Raw genomic sequence first — 15,692 nt, 5'->3', positions numbered from 1 at the left:
TACTAGGCTATCGGCCCTGGGGCCTATACAAGTCCAGCCAAAAAGGTACCCTGGCTTTTGCCACCCAAGAAAAATTCATAATTCAAAAAACAATAATATCATTTACTGTTTCCAGACCACACAGAGTACCATAGACTTAGGTACCAGAAATTAAAAAAAGATATTTCAATACATTGTAAAAAGTAGATGGAAGTCTTTACATATATTTGAACAAATTATTTCAGTCTTCACTGGCCTTTTAACAACAAAATGGCTTTCAGTTAGTGGAGACAATTAAGGTTGCGAGCTGTTAACAAGTCGTTTCTTGTACATACGGTTCAGGGTTTAAGTCCTTCCAACCGCATTTGCCCACTGTGTAATTCTTAGCAAGCCATATACCCAGACGGTGCTTCCAGGTCTCATCTGAAAAGGGGCATTTGTGTCCACTGGGCTTACTCAGATAACTAATATATCAAAGAGGCTGAACTTTTAGTAACTAAAACTCTTTGCAACATCCTACTTCAAGGGCTTTGTCATAAGCTTACTTAAACAGCTAAAGAGAGCACAGTGTCCTATACATTTTTCAAAACAGGTCTGTAGGAGTGTGTCATTAATTATGGGGGAGCTGAAATTTCCATCTGCAGATTGGAATTACTAAAATACTTCTAGTAAGTCTTCAGAGTTCCAAAAATTTAATAATATTTTGAGACTTGAATATAATCAGTTTATCAGAAAGCCATTAGGGGTATTATCATTTTAGGATGGTATGTTTGGTTACCTCTCTTGTAAAGTAGATTCATCTTCATCCTGATATCACTTGTACCATTAATGTATCATGGTCTCTTGAGGTATCTTTTAAGCATTAAAACTACACTGGCAACCCCAGGAAGTACTGTCAAGGTGATGATCATGAATGCACTATGTTCAGTGAATTCAGCTGACAAATTCTTCTTCCAGCACTATGGACTCATTTTGGTTAAAGTTCTGTAATAATACTTATCATCTTATAGGTACATTTATTCTGAAGGCTGAGGAGAAACCAACCAGCAATTTTAATCCAGTGTGGTAGAACATCTTTATTAGTAAGATCTACTGGAAAAAAATGTTACCACTAGCCAGTATATGGACATTACCACACATATGACAATTTTAGAAGATTTAAGGACACATCAATAGCGTGAATACATGTTTACAAAGACAAATCTAATAACATTCCTAAGACATTTTTCTACAGCAAAGGAATCGGTGAGATGGCAAATTTATCGCCGACCTTCAACGAGTAATGAGATGCTTTAGCGATTAGATTAAATTATTTACAATTGGGTGCCCAACTTGCAATGCCACACAATAAAAGCGAGGACATTTTGGCTTGCATTAATGGAATTTAAATTAATGCCTGTTTGAGGCCATACTTAACCCCAGGCATATTTATACTAAAGACTACATATTGTATCAGTAACAGTCCTGCTATAGTTGTTCCAAAGAACTTTGGAAATTTCAACAAATACAACTTAAAAAAAGCAAAAAATTTTATTTTAAAATACCACCAAGACCACGGATCCAAGAAGTAAGCAATTTTAATGAAACACTTAGCTCCTCAGCTTGCAGTGTTTAGAGTTCAAAATGTTATCCCTTACAAGCATGGGCCACAAACTACGTGCTTTTTTAAACTATTTCCTCAGTTATAACATTATAGGTTGTCACTAAGAAAACTTTCTTCTGGTCCCCATTATTTCCAACTGTGTTGGTGGATTTGTTTCCACATGTACCAACTTTATATTCCCCACTAACATGGCAGTAATGAGAGTATCCCTGAGGGTTGGAAGAATACCTCATGTCCATGATTTTTTGTCTAGCTTCCCTAACCAACTGAACATCATATTGTCTTTTAATAAACATATCTTCTGCTTCCGCTATCTCTCTGTCAAAGCTCATATCAAGGCTACAAAGCCTATGAATTTGTAAGAATTCATTATAAGGCAGTACCTTGACCAAATGTTTGGGGTGACAACTACTCCCATATAAAAATACATTTCTATGTTCAAATTTCCTATGGAGACTAATTGTAAATCCATCTAAGCTAATATCCAGAAAATTCACTTGTGGGCCAAGCTGTATACCATCAAAGCTTAAGCCGATATTATTAGTTTGTAAGTCATCGACAAACCCAAGGGCTTCTGTCTGGCTTCTTTGACATAAAAAAATAAGATCATCAATAAATATAAAATATAAAATAACTTTTGATCTAAAAATAAATCATGTCTATAAACAAAATCATCTTCAAGTTTAGCCATAACTAAATTAGCATACATGGGGGCGAAAGCTGCCCCTGTAGCAGTGCCCTGTAATTGCTGAAAAATGTCTCCACTAAACATAAGAAATTTATTTTTCAAACAAAACATAACTAAATCTATCAAAAAATGAGACATGGGAGAGTCCACCAGGAAATGGAATAAGGCCTGAATCCTTATTTCATGCTTAATGTTAGTATAAAGACTTTTGACATACAGGCAGAGCCAAAACATGTTCATATTCCAAATTTTCCCTTTTATTTTGTTCAAAAAATCCTGGCTATCCCTAATATAAGAGGCTGTACTCATTACATATTTCTTAAGATGTTCATGTAGCAGCACACTTATGTTTTTCAAAAAGTACCTCTGTGGAGACACTATAGGTCGACCACTAAGGTTAGTTAGACCTTTGTGTGTCTTAGGTAAACAGTAAAAAACTGCCATAGAGCAGTTTTCCACTCCAAACTTCTTTTCCACATACTTAGAGGTAAAATACCCCAACCTAAGACCTTTGTCTAACAACAGTTGGTACCTCTTAATAGCTTCAGAGTAATCAGAGACATCACATTTTCTATAAATTTCCACATTGTTCAAATGTTTATAACACATCTGTAAATATTGTGTAAAATGCACAATTACTATCTGGTTGCCCTTATCAGATGGTTTAACCACCCATCTTCTGTCATTACCAAATTTCAACAGGGCTAACCATTGCTGCTTAGTTAAGTTAAAGCATATATTAGACTTATTCTCTATGCAAGACCAGTACATTTGTTCAACCTCAAAATTAAGTGTAGCAAAATATCCTTGCAAAGTGCTGTTTAGAAAAGGTGGAATAAAAGAGCTTTTAACAGAGATAGCATCAGTGTTCAATTAGTAATAAGCAATAAAGTCATTCTCAAACATGCCTTCCTGAGATGACAAACGTGAGTGAAAAGAATCATCATCGCAACTTTCATAACAGTCAGTAGGCACAACCCCTCCCTCTTGTTTAAAGTAATACATCAAATGCAATTTTCTACTGAAAGAAAATATTTCACTTTTAAGTACATGTATTCTTGGTAAAGCAGTTGGTATAAATTTAAGGCCAAGACATAATACAGACATAACCACATCAGAAAGTTCATGTTTGGACAAATTTAACACGTAAATTGTCACAAAATACATTAATACCAGCATTTTTTCTTGTTATACTGTCCCTTCTTATTATAGTTCTTTTGCTGGCCATATTCATTGTGGCCTCGTTTTCTGTTGTTAAAGCCTGTTCTGGCAGAACTGGAATTCTGAAAGCGGTTCTGCATATCTTTCAAATTTTGTGCTTTGGGCAGGGCTGAAAACTGTTCCACATTCCCCTCAGCTCCAGCAATCACATCTGACTCCTCAGAAGCAGCAAAAGAAACTGTGGAAGGAGCAGAAACATTTTTACCCCAACTAACAGCATTACTACCATTGTCACGTCTAGATGAAACAGATCTATTATTTTTTCTTTTCCAAAGAAACACTTTATCAAGACTGTATTCCTTAATGTCTCTATTAATTTTGTAGCTTTTACGCTCAACTAGTAATTCTTCAAAGTTCACAAGTCTGTCATTAATTTCTTCCAGGATACTAGTCAATTTAACAGATGTTAAAAGTTTACAAGTTCAACACTCACCATTCTGATTTCTTTTTTAAGCCTTCACTTCTTTAACTCATCCCTCTCAATTAGGATGCGTACCCATTCAGTGGAACACTGGTGAGCTGCCTGTACCCATCTCTTTCGAAAGACCATATCCTCAGCGTTCCCCTCCTCAAAGGGGGTTGTAGGTGCTTTGTATGTTCGCAGACCTCTCGGGGTAATATTCAGCTGCACGTACCGCTGAAGACAAAAAATGTTGATATGTGTACTAGCCACCTTCTGCAGCAGATTTTCCAGCTTTTCCCTCAGATTTACAGCCTCTGCTGATAAATTAGTCACAGTGGAAGAGGCCAAAGTTTGAAAAGGGTTCACAAAACGATGTTCTCGTTCCCCCATAAAATACTCACAAGCAGTAGCCATAGCCGGATTCTGAACAGCCACTTCAAGAGTAGCCATATTAGCAGTACCAGGCACATTAAGTATCAACTGCTTCTAAATTTCTAGAGTCTCTCTCATTCAGTTGTAAAACAAACTGCTGAATAGTCCTTTGGCTGCCATCAATAGTATCATCCCTAAATGGACGTGGCACATTTATTTGCAGGATCAGTGGCCATAAAAACAACAAATACAACTTAAAAAAAGCAAAAAATAAAATTTTTAAATACCACCAAGACCACCGATCCAAGAAGTAAGCAATTTTAATGAAACACTTAGCGCCTCAGCTTGCACAGCCTTCCAAGTGTAAAAACACAAACTTTAGAAATTTCATTTTCCCCTACATTTTGGAAAAAACATGAGTTTTCCCATTCCTCAAGGCTGTTGACTAATTGGTTTTGGTGACTATAAGCCCATTAGTTCACCTCAAATGTGTGCAAATATTATAAAATATATTTTTTTCTTATTTACCTACTAAAACGCTTTTGATCTGGGATCACGGTCAATATGGGTTTGTAAGTTAGTGATCTTGCTTTAACAAATTAATTAAAGTTTACACCAATATGGTAGAACCAGAAGTAAATACTTCTGAGAGCATCATATTTTTGGCTCTAGAAAAAGCCAAGTGTTTATAAAAAAATCATATTAACAATGTTTTTGCTATTAGTAATTAAATCCTGAACCAGTCAGAGACTTAAACATGGTCACGTCAGTGTGAAATATATCATCATAATTTTTATGAAATGTTGGAACTAGTACATGTGTTTTTTGCATCATCAATTAGCCTTTCTCAACAGTTCCATCTAGGAAGGCATCTATAAAGCTACCACTTTTCTAAAAATTGAGTATATTCAGTTATGGAATGCACTACACCTTTTTGCATTTGTTCAGACCCAGACTACGGAAAGATGGAAACAATTCACATTATTTTTTTTTCTTCAACAAGCAAATTCAGTGGGTAAAAGACAAGTATAAATTATTAAGGTGAGACCTGATTTGTGAACATTGAAGTCCATCCTTATCATACTAGAAGTCATGTTTTTTTCTTTACCAACCAGTACCATTTTTTTTCTATCCATGGTAACTTTACTTAAGAATGTATTGCCTCTCAGATTATACAATATCTTCACTTATTACCCTCACTTCTCTTCTCGATAAGTCTACAGGAGTCTCAAATAAGGACAGTGATAGACTCACTGTCAGGCTAAGAGCTTGCATATCAGATACAGTGTAACATTGCAAATTATTCTTTAATACAGCTGTTCTTCAGTACACAGAGAAGCTGTTCAACCTGGGATAAGAATGGTTGTTCAGCACCTATCATTAACTATCTCCAAGTTGTTGAGTAGAGTTATTTTTATTGAATATATCAGTTGGTCTCTCATATATTGTAAACAGTAGTAGTTGTAGTAGCCATTACAACCAGTTAGAACCAGTCTGTTTTATCTGGGCTACAGTTAATGGTGACATCTCAAGTTTTATTCACACAACCAGTATGACTTACAACCCCTCTATATAAAAACGATGCTATCATAGATGTACAGTCACTAATATACATGCAGTGCATAGATAGCAGCAATTATACACTGAAATTTAGGAAAAAGAAAACTTAAGCACATCTATAGATTAAAGACTCAATCTTAGGCAGCATTTGAGGTTGCCTAACAGAAGCTTGTTAAGCATGCCTAAAAGCTGTTAAGATCGGGTCCTATGATAAAGGCAAAAATCATTCAGTACTGGAAGACAAAGGACAGCAGCAGAAGGTAAAACAGCTTTTTAAAGCCATTAGAACTTCCCTCCGCCAAAGTATGAGAGAAGGAAGCGTCTAACAGCTTTTAAAGCCATTAGTGCTACACAGAGACACCTTGTTTTTCACTGTTGTCTGTTAAATAGCACTAAGTACTTTACTGGCATGCAAAACCTTTGTAAACTCAATCATGTTATGCATATTTAATAATGTACACATATTTCTCAAGCTGGTGAATAAATGAGTGAATGAGTGAATGAAATGTACCTGCATATAGAGCTTAACTGATGTTTTGATTTCAGGGAAAAATGAGGTGAGCGTACTTGCTGTAAATAAGAAACAGAGTAAAAGAATAGAAATAAAAACTGATATTTCATCCTGAGCTTTTCCATGCATTCATTATATATAGATTGTTTTTGTTGTGTTTTCAGACTACACTCTGTATGGATGCATGGTCAGAATCAAAAAGCACTAAACATCTCTGTACAAAGGCTTCAAAAATTAACTTCCACATAGTTTACAACTAGGAATTCATTTTAGTTTTTGTTTTTCTTTTCATATGATAGTCATTAGACTTAACTAGGACAGCAAGGACCATGACACACACACACTTGAAAATAAATGCAAAAGTAATATATTAGTTTTCATAGATACTGGTTCTGTTGGGTGGGTGGTGTGTCTTTGATTGATCTGTATGTGTGGTCCAACTGCTTCCTACAAGATGTTCTATGCATAATTGTGTGTTGTTTTGGTTTGTGTATTTCTAATAAGCCTGTATTTACATGAAATTATTTTGACTTTTTTCTTCAACTATTTGATCTCTGCCATATTCTGTTTGATAAGTTTGTTTTCAAACTAATGTTCTACGCCTTTATAATCATTAATATTGACAGATGTTTTTATTCAACTGACTTCTGCTGAACCCAGCTAATAATTAGGACAGAGTAGCCCTTATATGAAATGTCATGTCAGAGTAATGACTTGAATCTTCCAGCTGTGAGATTATGTAGACAAACAAGTACACTATGAAAACTACAGCCATAAAGTGAATTCAGTGCTGTCAAACCATTAGAACAAAAGTTAGCTGCTATTTATTGCACATTCTAATTCCATTATTATTACAAACTGTTATATTACTAAATTACTGTTTTACCTTTAGCAGCCAGCAGTCACTGTTGCAGTTATGTCCATCCTGTATGTTCTTAATATTCCCATGTGGTTTCATCAGTATGCCTCATTTTGTAAGCATCAGTAACACTGTTACCATCACAAGGTGGGAAGTTGGCATAATGGTTAAGGTGTTTACCTTAAAGACACAAGATGCAGAGTTTGATTCTCACATGGGGTATTTGGCTAGGCTTAAAATGGCCCACAAGGGCACTTAGCCTAATACTAATCTAATGCTATGTTACAGGTGCTGTACTAGCATCTGTTCTAATTCCGTTACTGCACTGTTTCTGTAATACTTAATTTGGCGTTTTGCTAACACAAATGACACAATATCACACATGACACAATATTACAACAGGACATTATGTTTGAGGAATTACATGTTTTTTCTTTGTTATTCTATACCAGGAAACACCAACTAATGAATTGAGCAACCAGAATACTCCTGAGAGTGAGCCAGTATCCCAGGATGGTCCTGGGGATGCAACAATTGATGCCTTCCTTCCCGCTGATGGCTTCAGTAAGTCAACTGGCACCTTATTTCAGCAGTACTCAAGCAATTATATGCTGCAATCTGTTTTAAAGCCTGGTTTGCATAATTCAGAATTTAGACTTATACATATTATAATCATATGGAAATGTATGCTATGGACAGTTCATTCACAACAGGTTGGCTTTAGTAGTTCTGCGGAGTAGAGGAAATGATTGTGAAGAAACCTAAACAAAATTGTCTTTCTGTGTCTGCTTGTTTTCTTATTTACCTGTATACCTATCTGCCTTACTATCTACCTTTGTATTATTTATTAACTGGGTGAAGTGGACCCCTAGGTATAATAGCAGTACTGTATCTATCCATGACCATGTTTCTGCCTGGTAACACACACGCGCGCACACACACACATATGTATACAAATATATATATATATATATATATATATATATATATATATATATATATATATATATATTCATCGAAATTCACATTTATTGCATCTAGCAAGTCATTAAACTACAAGAGACGTGATAGAGAAGTGAACCTTCTGGCTTTGCGTATAGCACAACATTAATTAGCATATTTGAAAAGTGCATGGATTAAATAAAACCACAGTATGTAATGAATTTGCTTATAGCCTTGGAGTGTCCACTCGACGTAAGTGTTCTTTTCCGGTACCACCCAGGAGCACCATCTAGTGAAATGAGCTGGTCAGTGGCACCATGTTTATTATCCAGTGACATGGCAGGATTGGAACTTAGACCTCATACTTCAGCCTGGTCAGTCATAATTATCTATCCCATGTATTGCTTTACCTTTCCAGTTCATTATTGTGTTTCACACTTTGGCCAGTTCCTGACTATAGTCTGCCTCTGATTTCCCAGGTAAATGTTGCCTGGGCTTCTTATTACACATTTGCCCCTGACCCCTGAATTATTATAAAATGAGTACACTTCCTCACTCCTCATTAAAGAAAAGCTTTTGTCCAGCTTGTTGTTTATTAATTGGTAATACGCCCAGCATCAGGCTGCCAGTCCATTGCCTAAAAGTTCCTCTTTGTGTGTATCATCACTATTGCTTTTTTTTTTTTTTTGTTCTTTGATGTTGTTTCTTTTAAATGTGTTTTTTCTTTTAAATGTCTACATCACAATCCTTTTGGTATCTTCTCCAGCATATTTTCAAGTTGACCATAGCTCCCTTTATGAATATATTAAAAAACCCTTCTAGTATCTTTTACAGCAGACCATAGCTCTCTTTATGAATACATGCATTTCTTCTGATATAATTGTTATTTAATAGTTTTATACAATTTTAAACCTACAATACTGTTTTGTTTCACTTTATTTATTTTAATACCTGGGGTGTGGTTGAAGAATACCTGACATTTACCTAGTTATGAAATAAGTGAATGAATCAGTGAATGAATGAACCATCACCTTGCTGCAACATTATTTCATTTCATAAGTCAGTGGTACACTCACTAGAGTCTGTCTTCTCATTTTCATTTGTAGGTGGCAGCTTCGAATGGGATGACGACTTTCCTCTTATACCCCAGCATTCTTCGTTCACATCCCAAGGATCTGAACGTATCTCTTTGCCTCAGCCTGTCATCTTCACACCAGCACTGCCAGTGAAAAAAGTAGAAACGACAAGTGCAGAGGGCCTGAAATATTCACGCTTCACGGTGTCACCAGCACTGGAGCCCCAGTTTTCCCCTAAACCCCCATCACAAACAGACATGGCAGCTTCAGCAGGTAGGCAGATCTGTATGACGTACATTAGGATTCCCTGAACTGAATATTTAGAGTTTTGGCAGAATACAACTGCTCCTTTAATACTGTTTTACCAAGAAGATTGTGCGTTGGATAATTTACTACATTGTTGAAAGGAAATGGAAGGGCTACAAAATTATGGGAGACTGGGCTAATTGGAGTTTGAGCAATTGCTTTTTGAGCAAGTGGCAGTGAGCATGTGTGTCACACTAGTAGTATGTGAGCACGTGTAGTAAACCCAGCTGTATCAGTCAGATACACTAGGGTATTTGCTAGCATGGTCTGTGTTAAAGGGAGACGTGTTCCACAGAATATGATTACAATATGTTAAGAGTCACACACTCTGGACCTAATAAACCAGTTATCAAGAAGATTGTGTCTGTCAGGGTTTGGTTTAAACCTGATGTCCTACACAAGGTTTCAAGTTTAATCCTTCCTTAAAGAAGTTGTAATATCATTTACTGTATTTACCATTATTAGTTTAATAAATGTCCGATTTAAGATTATTAACATCATTGTTTCAGTAGTTCTCATTTCTTGTCTATGCTGATTTAAGTCCATACTAGCAATGTTCACTTCATTATTGGTTGATCTGACGTTAGATATTCCTAAAAAATGATAATAAACAGAACAAGGAAATTTTATTTCTGGAACCATCAACATGGTCTTATTCTGTCTAAGTAAATAAAGGTCTGGAATATGACTGTATTGCGTTAACTGTGGCATCTTTCTTCTTAATCTATGGATTAGCAATGCATTTTTAAAATATATTTTTTATTCACAGTATTTTATTTTTCAAGTCTTAATCACCTTATATATGTATTGCCTTTTGGTCAAGGTTTTAAAAGAAGAGGGTCTTTAGACCATCCCACCTAACTAGTCGACAAATTAATAATTAAAAATTAAAAAAATATATATATAATTCTAGATATTCTAGTCTTCCAGCACATCACAGATTCATTATCCCATAACTCTTTATTTTAAAATACCTCTGAGCCATTTCTAGATTTGTAAGCTCTGTGGCAGAATATGAACAAAAAGAGGCATTCATAATGATAGACCACACAAGAGACTAACACAGTAGAATACGATAATAGTTTTTATTATACCGAAGCATTTTATAAATGGGAAGAAAACATTTTCTGAGAATTATTGACAGGCACTGTGTCTATGAAGTGCTGATTTTTAGAGATGTCATTGTAAGAAGAGAATCCCCCCAATTAGACCTGCAATCGACATTGAATGTTATTAGCATGTGGAGCAAATGACCACAGAAGGAAATAGAGGTGCAGAAACATTGGGAACAAACAGTAGTAAACTGCTGAACCACAACAGCTGCACTATATTAGAGCACGTGAGTGGTATGAGGGACATCGTAGCTAACATAGGCTAGAACAGAAAAGTCAAGGTCCACTCACCTGCGCAATGCAATGACTCATAGATGCATCTTAAGGTTATCCAGGATAAGATGGGAAACATAGCACCCAATAAATACACCAAAGCTGGTGGACATAGCAACGTGCCAAGCCAATCCTGCTTATCATATAAATGGAAGGAAACAAGGTAAGTATGAAGGTAGCAAAGGGGAGAACAGCAAACAGAGATAAACACATAAGAATAACCATAATGTACAAAGGGTGAGGGTAAGGGTAACCATAATGTGTGAAGGATGAGGGTAAAAGTAACCATAATGTAGGAAGGGTGAGGGTAAGAGTAACACTAATGTATGAAGTGTGAGGTAAGAGTAACCATAATGTATGAAGGGTGGGGGTAAGAGTAACAATAATGTATGAAGGGTGAGATAAAAGTAACCATAATGTGTGAAGGGTGAAGGTAAGAGTAACAATAATGTATGAAGGATGAGCTAAAAGTAACCATAATGTATGAAGGGTGAGGTTAAGAGTAACCATAATTTATGAAGGATGAGGGGAGGGAAGAGTATTTTTTGGAAAGAAGGATTCCCTTTTCTAATATTTACCAAAAAAGACTTGGCAGGGATAGTAGTGAGAGATAGCTATCGATGACGCAGTCATAGAATCTCAGGTAACTGAAGTACAGACCAACACAGAACACAGATTTAGAAAGCGATATGTAATATATATCCAAACGGCAGGGTGGACTGTGGGTGAAGAAAGACATACAGAGAAAAAAAAGAGTGATGGACAGGGGTGAAAAAAACAAGCACAAGTGTTTATGTGGAGGGTTCAGCAGCAAACAAGGAATGGAAAGGCTACATAAACGAGGAAGCCACTAGGATGGGGATAGATTAGGGCCCTAAAATGGCTGAATATCAAGGTAGCCCACAGGGCAACAAACCAAGGCACTCATTACTTGAGTAGTCAATGATATGGGTGGTTGATCCTCCAGTAGCTTGTTGGGCAGAGACTGCCAGTTGCACAGCTCTACCGCACATCTCAGAAAGAGCGCTACATTGCTGAGGCAGGCATCCATTTACAAGCACACCTCAATAGCCACCTGCCACTACAACTGACACTACAAGAATAGGGAAGACCCCTCCATAGGTTCAAAGATGTATATTAGGCTAACAACCACAAGGGCCTTTTTAAGTCTAGCCATGCATTACAAATCTCTGACAATTTCAGGTAGCCTTGATAAGTGGAAGCAGCAGCTTGGGAGATGAAACATTTACAAATAATGGCCTGGGAGATAAACCATTTACAGTCTGCCTGTGTCCATTAGAGGCATAGGTGCCAAACCAGGGATGAATTTCCTGTTCCCGTCCAGTTTTTCAAGTTTCACCTGAATTGGGTTAAGGAGGAACTCTTCTCACATGGATAGGAAGCCTGTTCCAGAGAAGGGTTAGTCTCTGGGATACATACCTGTCTCTCCAGCAGGTCCAGTTTATACCACAGGCAAGGCTTAAGTCTTTAGAATGGGTAATTCTGATGCTGCTTGTTTTGTGGATATGCACGAGACCCAACAGTCGGGGATCTGTCAATGCTCTGTATGCCAGAGATAGATCTCCCCTCAACAGCCTGTAGAAGACAGAATGTAGGGATAGGGCCTTGAGGCGGTCTGCATAGGACATGTTTCTTATACTCTGTATTGATTTAGTGAGGAACCTCTGTGGCATACCTCTCAACTGTACAGATTTTTACAGAATGAACAGATTTTTGACTCATATTTTTGGTCCATTTTTCATAAATTGTGGTTTTCTGGTAAATTAGTTACAAAAAATTAAAGATTGAAGTTAAAAACTAATGACAGATATTTGAGTTTCAGAATTCATACCATTCAGAAAATTCATGATAATGTAAAACCTGTTATTCTATCAACTTTTTAAGTTTGTAAGAGCAATATTTAAAAATTGTCCTATTTTTGGATCTTTGTCCTCCTTTTTTAATGACTTTGTCCAGATTTCTTACTCTAAGAGGTTGAGAGGTATGCTCTGTGGACATTCCAATTGTTGGGTATGCCTGGCTTGGAACATTCTCAATGACAGGCCCAGTGAATGATAAATACAGTGGAACAATGACCTCCTTGGACCTATATTAATAGGCTGCACCAGAGAGTGCTTTTATCCTGATGGGGGCTATGACTCTGAATTTTTGCTGGGATTTTCTTCCTCTTGTTATCCTATTGATGTTGTGATTCCACCGCGTGTCTTGCATTTTGGATTAGTTCTGTACTTCTTCCTGATGGGTACAACTGCTTTTATACAGCTATTAACATGCTTGTATAGTGTTTTGGTGAACAGTTCTACGTAGGCAGCAGTGTTCTCAGTGTTTATGGAGGCTTGAAATTTTGCCAGGTTACCACTTAATAGTATGAAGTTAACCTTAGAGTAGTTTCCGAACATTCCAAGGTTAACTGGGCTTCCAGGTTTTATTTTTACTTCAAACAAGATCTTTTTGTGGTCTGACCTTACCAGAGAAGGCATTACACTAGGGGTGTGCAGCACTGTCCCATATTAGTGAGGACCAGATCCAGTATGCTTGCACCCCTGTTCAGCATATTAGCAATCTGGTCCAGGCAGTTTGTGTTTACAAAATCCAAGATTGTCTGTGGCTGTATATTTGGTACCATATATGATTCACAGTTAATAGTGGGGTAATTACATTTGCCCATGAATATGGTATTGGGTTGGATGGTGAGCATTTCCAATAAATTTGAATACATATTAAGGGGTTTTCTGGGACATAGAGGGGGGGGGGACCTATGGCTTGTAAGGAAGTGGTACAGGATTTTGCCTGTGATCATTTGAACGTGGAGAAGCTCAAATGCATTGTCCTGTTTGAACAGCCCTGAGGCGTATTTATTTCTGATGTAAATTGAGACACCTCAACCTTTAGTCCCTGTTTGTTTTGTAGCTGCTTTAAATGTGTGGAAGGCCTTATAGCCTTGCACTGCCAGTTTGTTCTTCATAGTTCATAGGTACATAGTTTAGTACTAAGCTAACTGCCCTTGCGAGCCATTTTAAGCCTAGCCAATTATCCCTTGTGAGACTCAAACCCAGCACCTTGTGTTTGTAAGGAAAACACTTTAGCCATTAAGCCACCCTCCCAACCCCTTCACAGTTGTAAACCATGTCTCAGTGACTGCACAGACATTAGTAGTCTCTCCACTCCTAGAGTTGAGCAGTAACACCATTAGATAGTCTTGGTTTTTGATTTGCTATGTCAGATGTACTCTTGGTTTGGCATTACACAATGGGAGAGAGGACATTGTTTTAGGTAATTAATATTCAAAAGGCCACTGGGGAGAGATGCAGACCATCCCTGGCAAAGTACTATGGTCTGTGGACCATCTCCTTCCATAATGACAAATACTGTACCTCCTTAGAATGACACCAGAAACTAAGCCAATTATTAAAGTCAGTCATCTTCTGTTTCTATTGTGGATTCATCCTTGGAGAAGGTAAAACACTGCTCGGTGCTAGGCTGATACCAGCCTGGGACACATATTCCAAGAGCTCCATAATGTCTCTCTTTATATAGACTAGAGAGGTACGTCTCAGGTCATTTACACCCACATGGACTATGATGGAGTCATACTGGTACTTGTGGTCCAATGACCCAAGTATGTGCATAATGTGGTGGATCCTGGCCCCTGATAAGCAACTGACGCTGATGGTCTCCTTACTCGGCCTGATGAGATGGACATCACTGTGTCTCTCAATGGAGTCTCCAATGACCAGAATGTTGGATTGTGTTGTGGCTTACGTTATGGGCTTAAAAGTAGAGGCTCCATGAAATGTGGCTGTGTGTGTTGATGTGCATGTTGTTTTGAGGAAGTGAATTTGCAGCTGCTGAGGGTATTTGTTATGTGTACTTCATCTAGGAAGTCTTTGTGGTTTAGGGAGGTTACATTTAAGTGTCTTAACATATGTGGGAATATGTGTCTGCTTTGAACTGTGTATGATGGTTGCAGTGTGTGTACTACTGTCAAACTGATTGACATTAGGAATGCTTTTAGGTGAGAGCTTTACCTGCAGTGACATTGTGTAAATACATCTCTCATATACCTTATCATTTTGTTTGAGAATTAACTGGTTGTCAGTAAACATGAGACAATTTTTAATTTGCCTTAGGATGACTATATCCACCAAGCTGGTAACAGAAATAGTGGGAAAAGTTCATATCCATGGCAACAGGCCCTTTTTTATTGATCAGACAGCTATGGTGAAAATAAGTAATGTCAGGAGTACCTGGTTTGCAACCAACTGGGGCTAGTGCTTATCACTGCAAACTGGTTGCCCTGTGTGCAACTAGGTATTGGTGAAATTTCAAGGGTGCTTTTAGAAGAAAAATGTCAACTCGAGGTGTCTTCGTCTATACAGGTTACTGCCATACACTGAGAGGAAACTAACAATTACATCCTGATAAATTATGGATGAAGTATTTAGGAATATAGTCTGAAGTTAGGTTAGACAGCAGGTAATCAAGCAGTACCATCCCTCTCAACCTCTGACAGCATGAAACCTGGACAAAGCCACACATAATAGGGGAGACAAAGGCCCAAAAATAGGGACACTTTAAATAGTGCTCTTAAAATCTTAGAAAGTTAATAGAATAACAAGTTTTGCATTTGCATGGATTTTCTGATGGATATGAAATCTGAAACTCAAATGTCTACCTTATTTTCAGACTTCAGTCCACAATGATTTATTTATTATTTTTTTTATTTCGTTTGTTAACCGGGTAGTGTCCAACTGGACCAGGTGCCC

General features: G+C 37.2%; 1 protein-coding gene across 1 annotated transcript in view; it reads left to right on the top strand.

Annotated features, from left to right (window-relative positions):
- The window catches only part of LOC122808760, a 1,224,833-nt gene that overhangs the window by 1,176,234 nt on the left and 32,907 nt on the right, over positions 1-15,692 (top strand). The window contains exons 13-14 of the mRNA XM_044079786.1: positions 7,649-7,760; positions 9,245-9,487. Of these exons, the coding sequence (XP_043935721.1) occupies positions 7,649-7,760; positions 9,245-9,487 (355 nt within the window). The remainder of the gene's footprint in view (positions 1-7,648; positions 7,761-9,244; positions 9,488-15,692) is intronic.

This window comes from Protopterus annectens, chromosome 1.part1 (genome assembly GCF_019279795.1).
Source record: "Protopterus annectens isolate FY-2018-M chromosome 1.part1, PAN1.0, whole genome shotgun sequence".
Taxonomy (NCBI): Eukaryota; Metazoa; Chordata; order Ceratodontiformes; family Protopteridae; genus Protopterus; species Protopterus annectens.
This window is presented reverse-complemented; position numbering and strand designations above follow the sequence as displayed.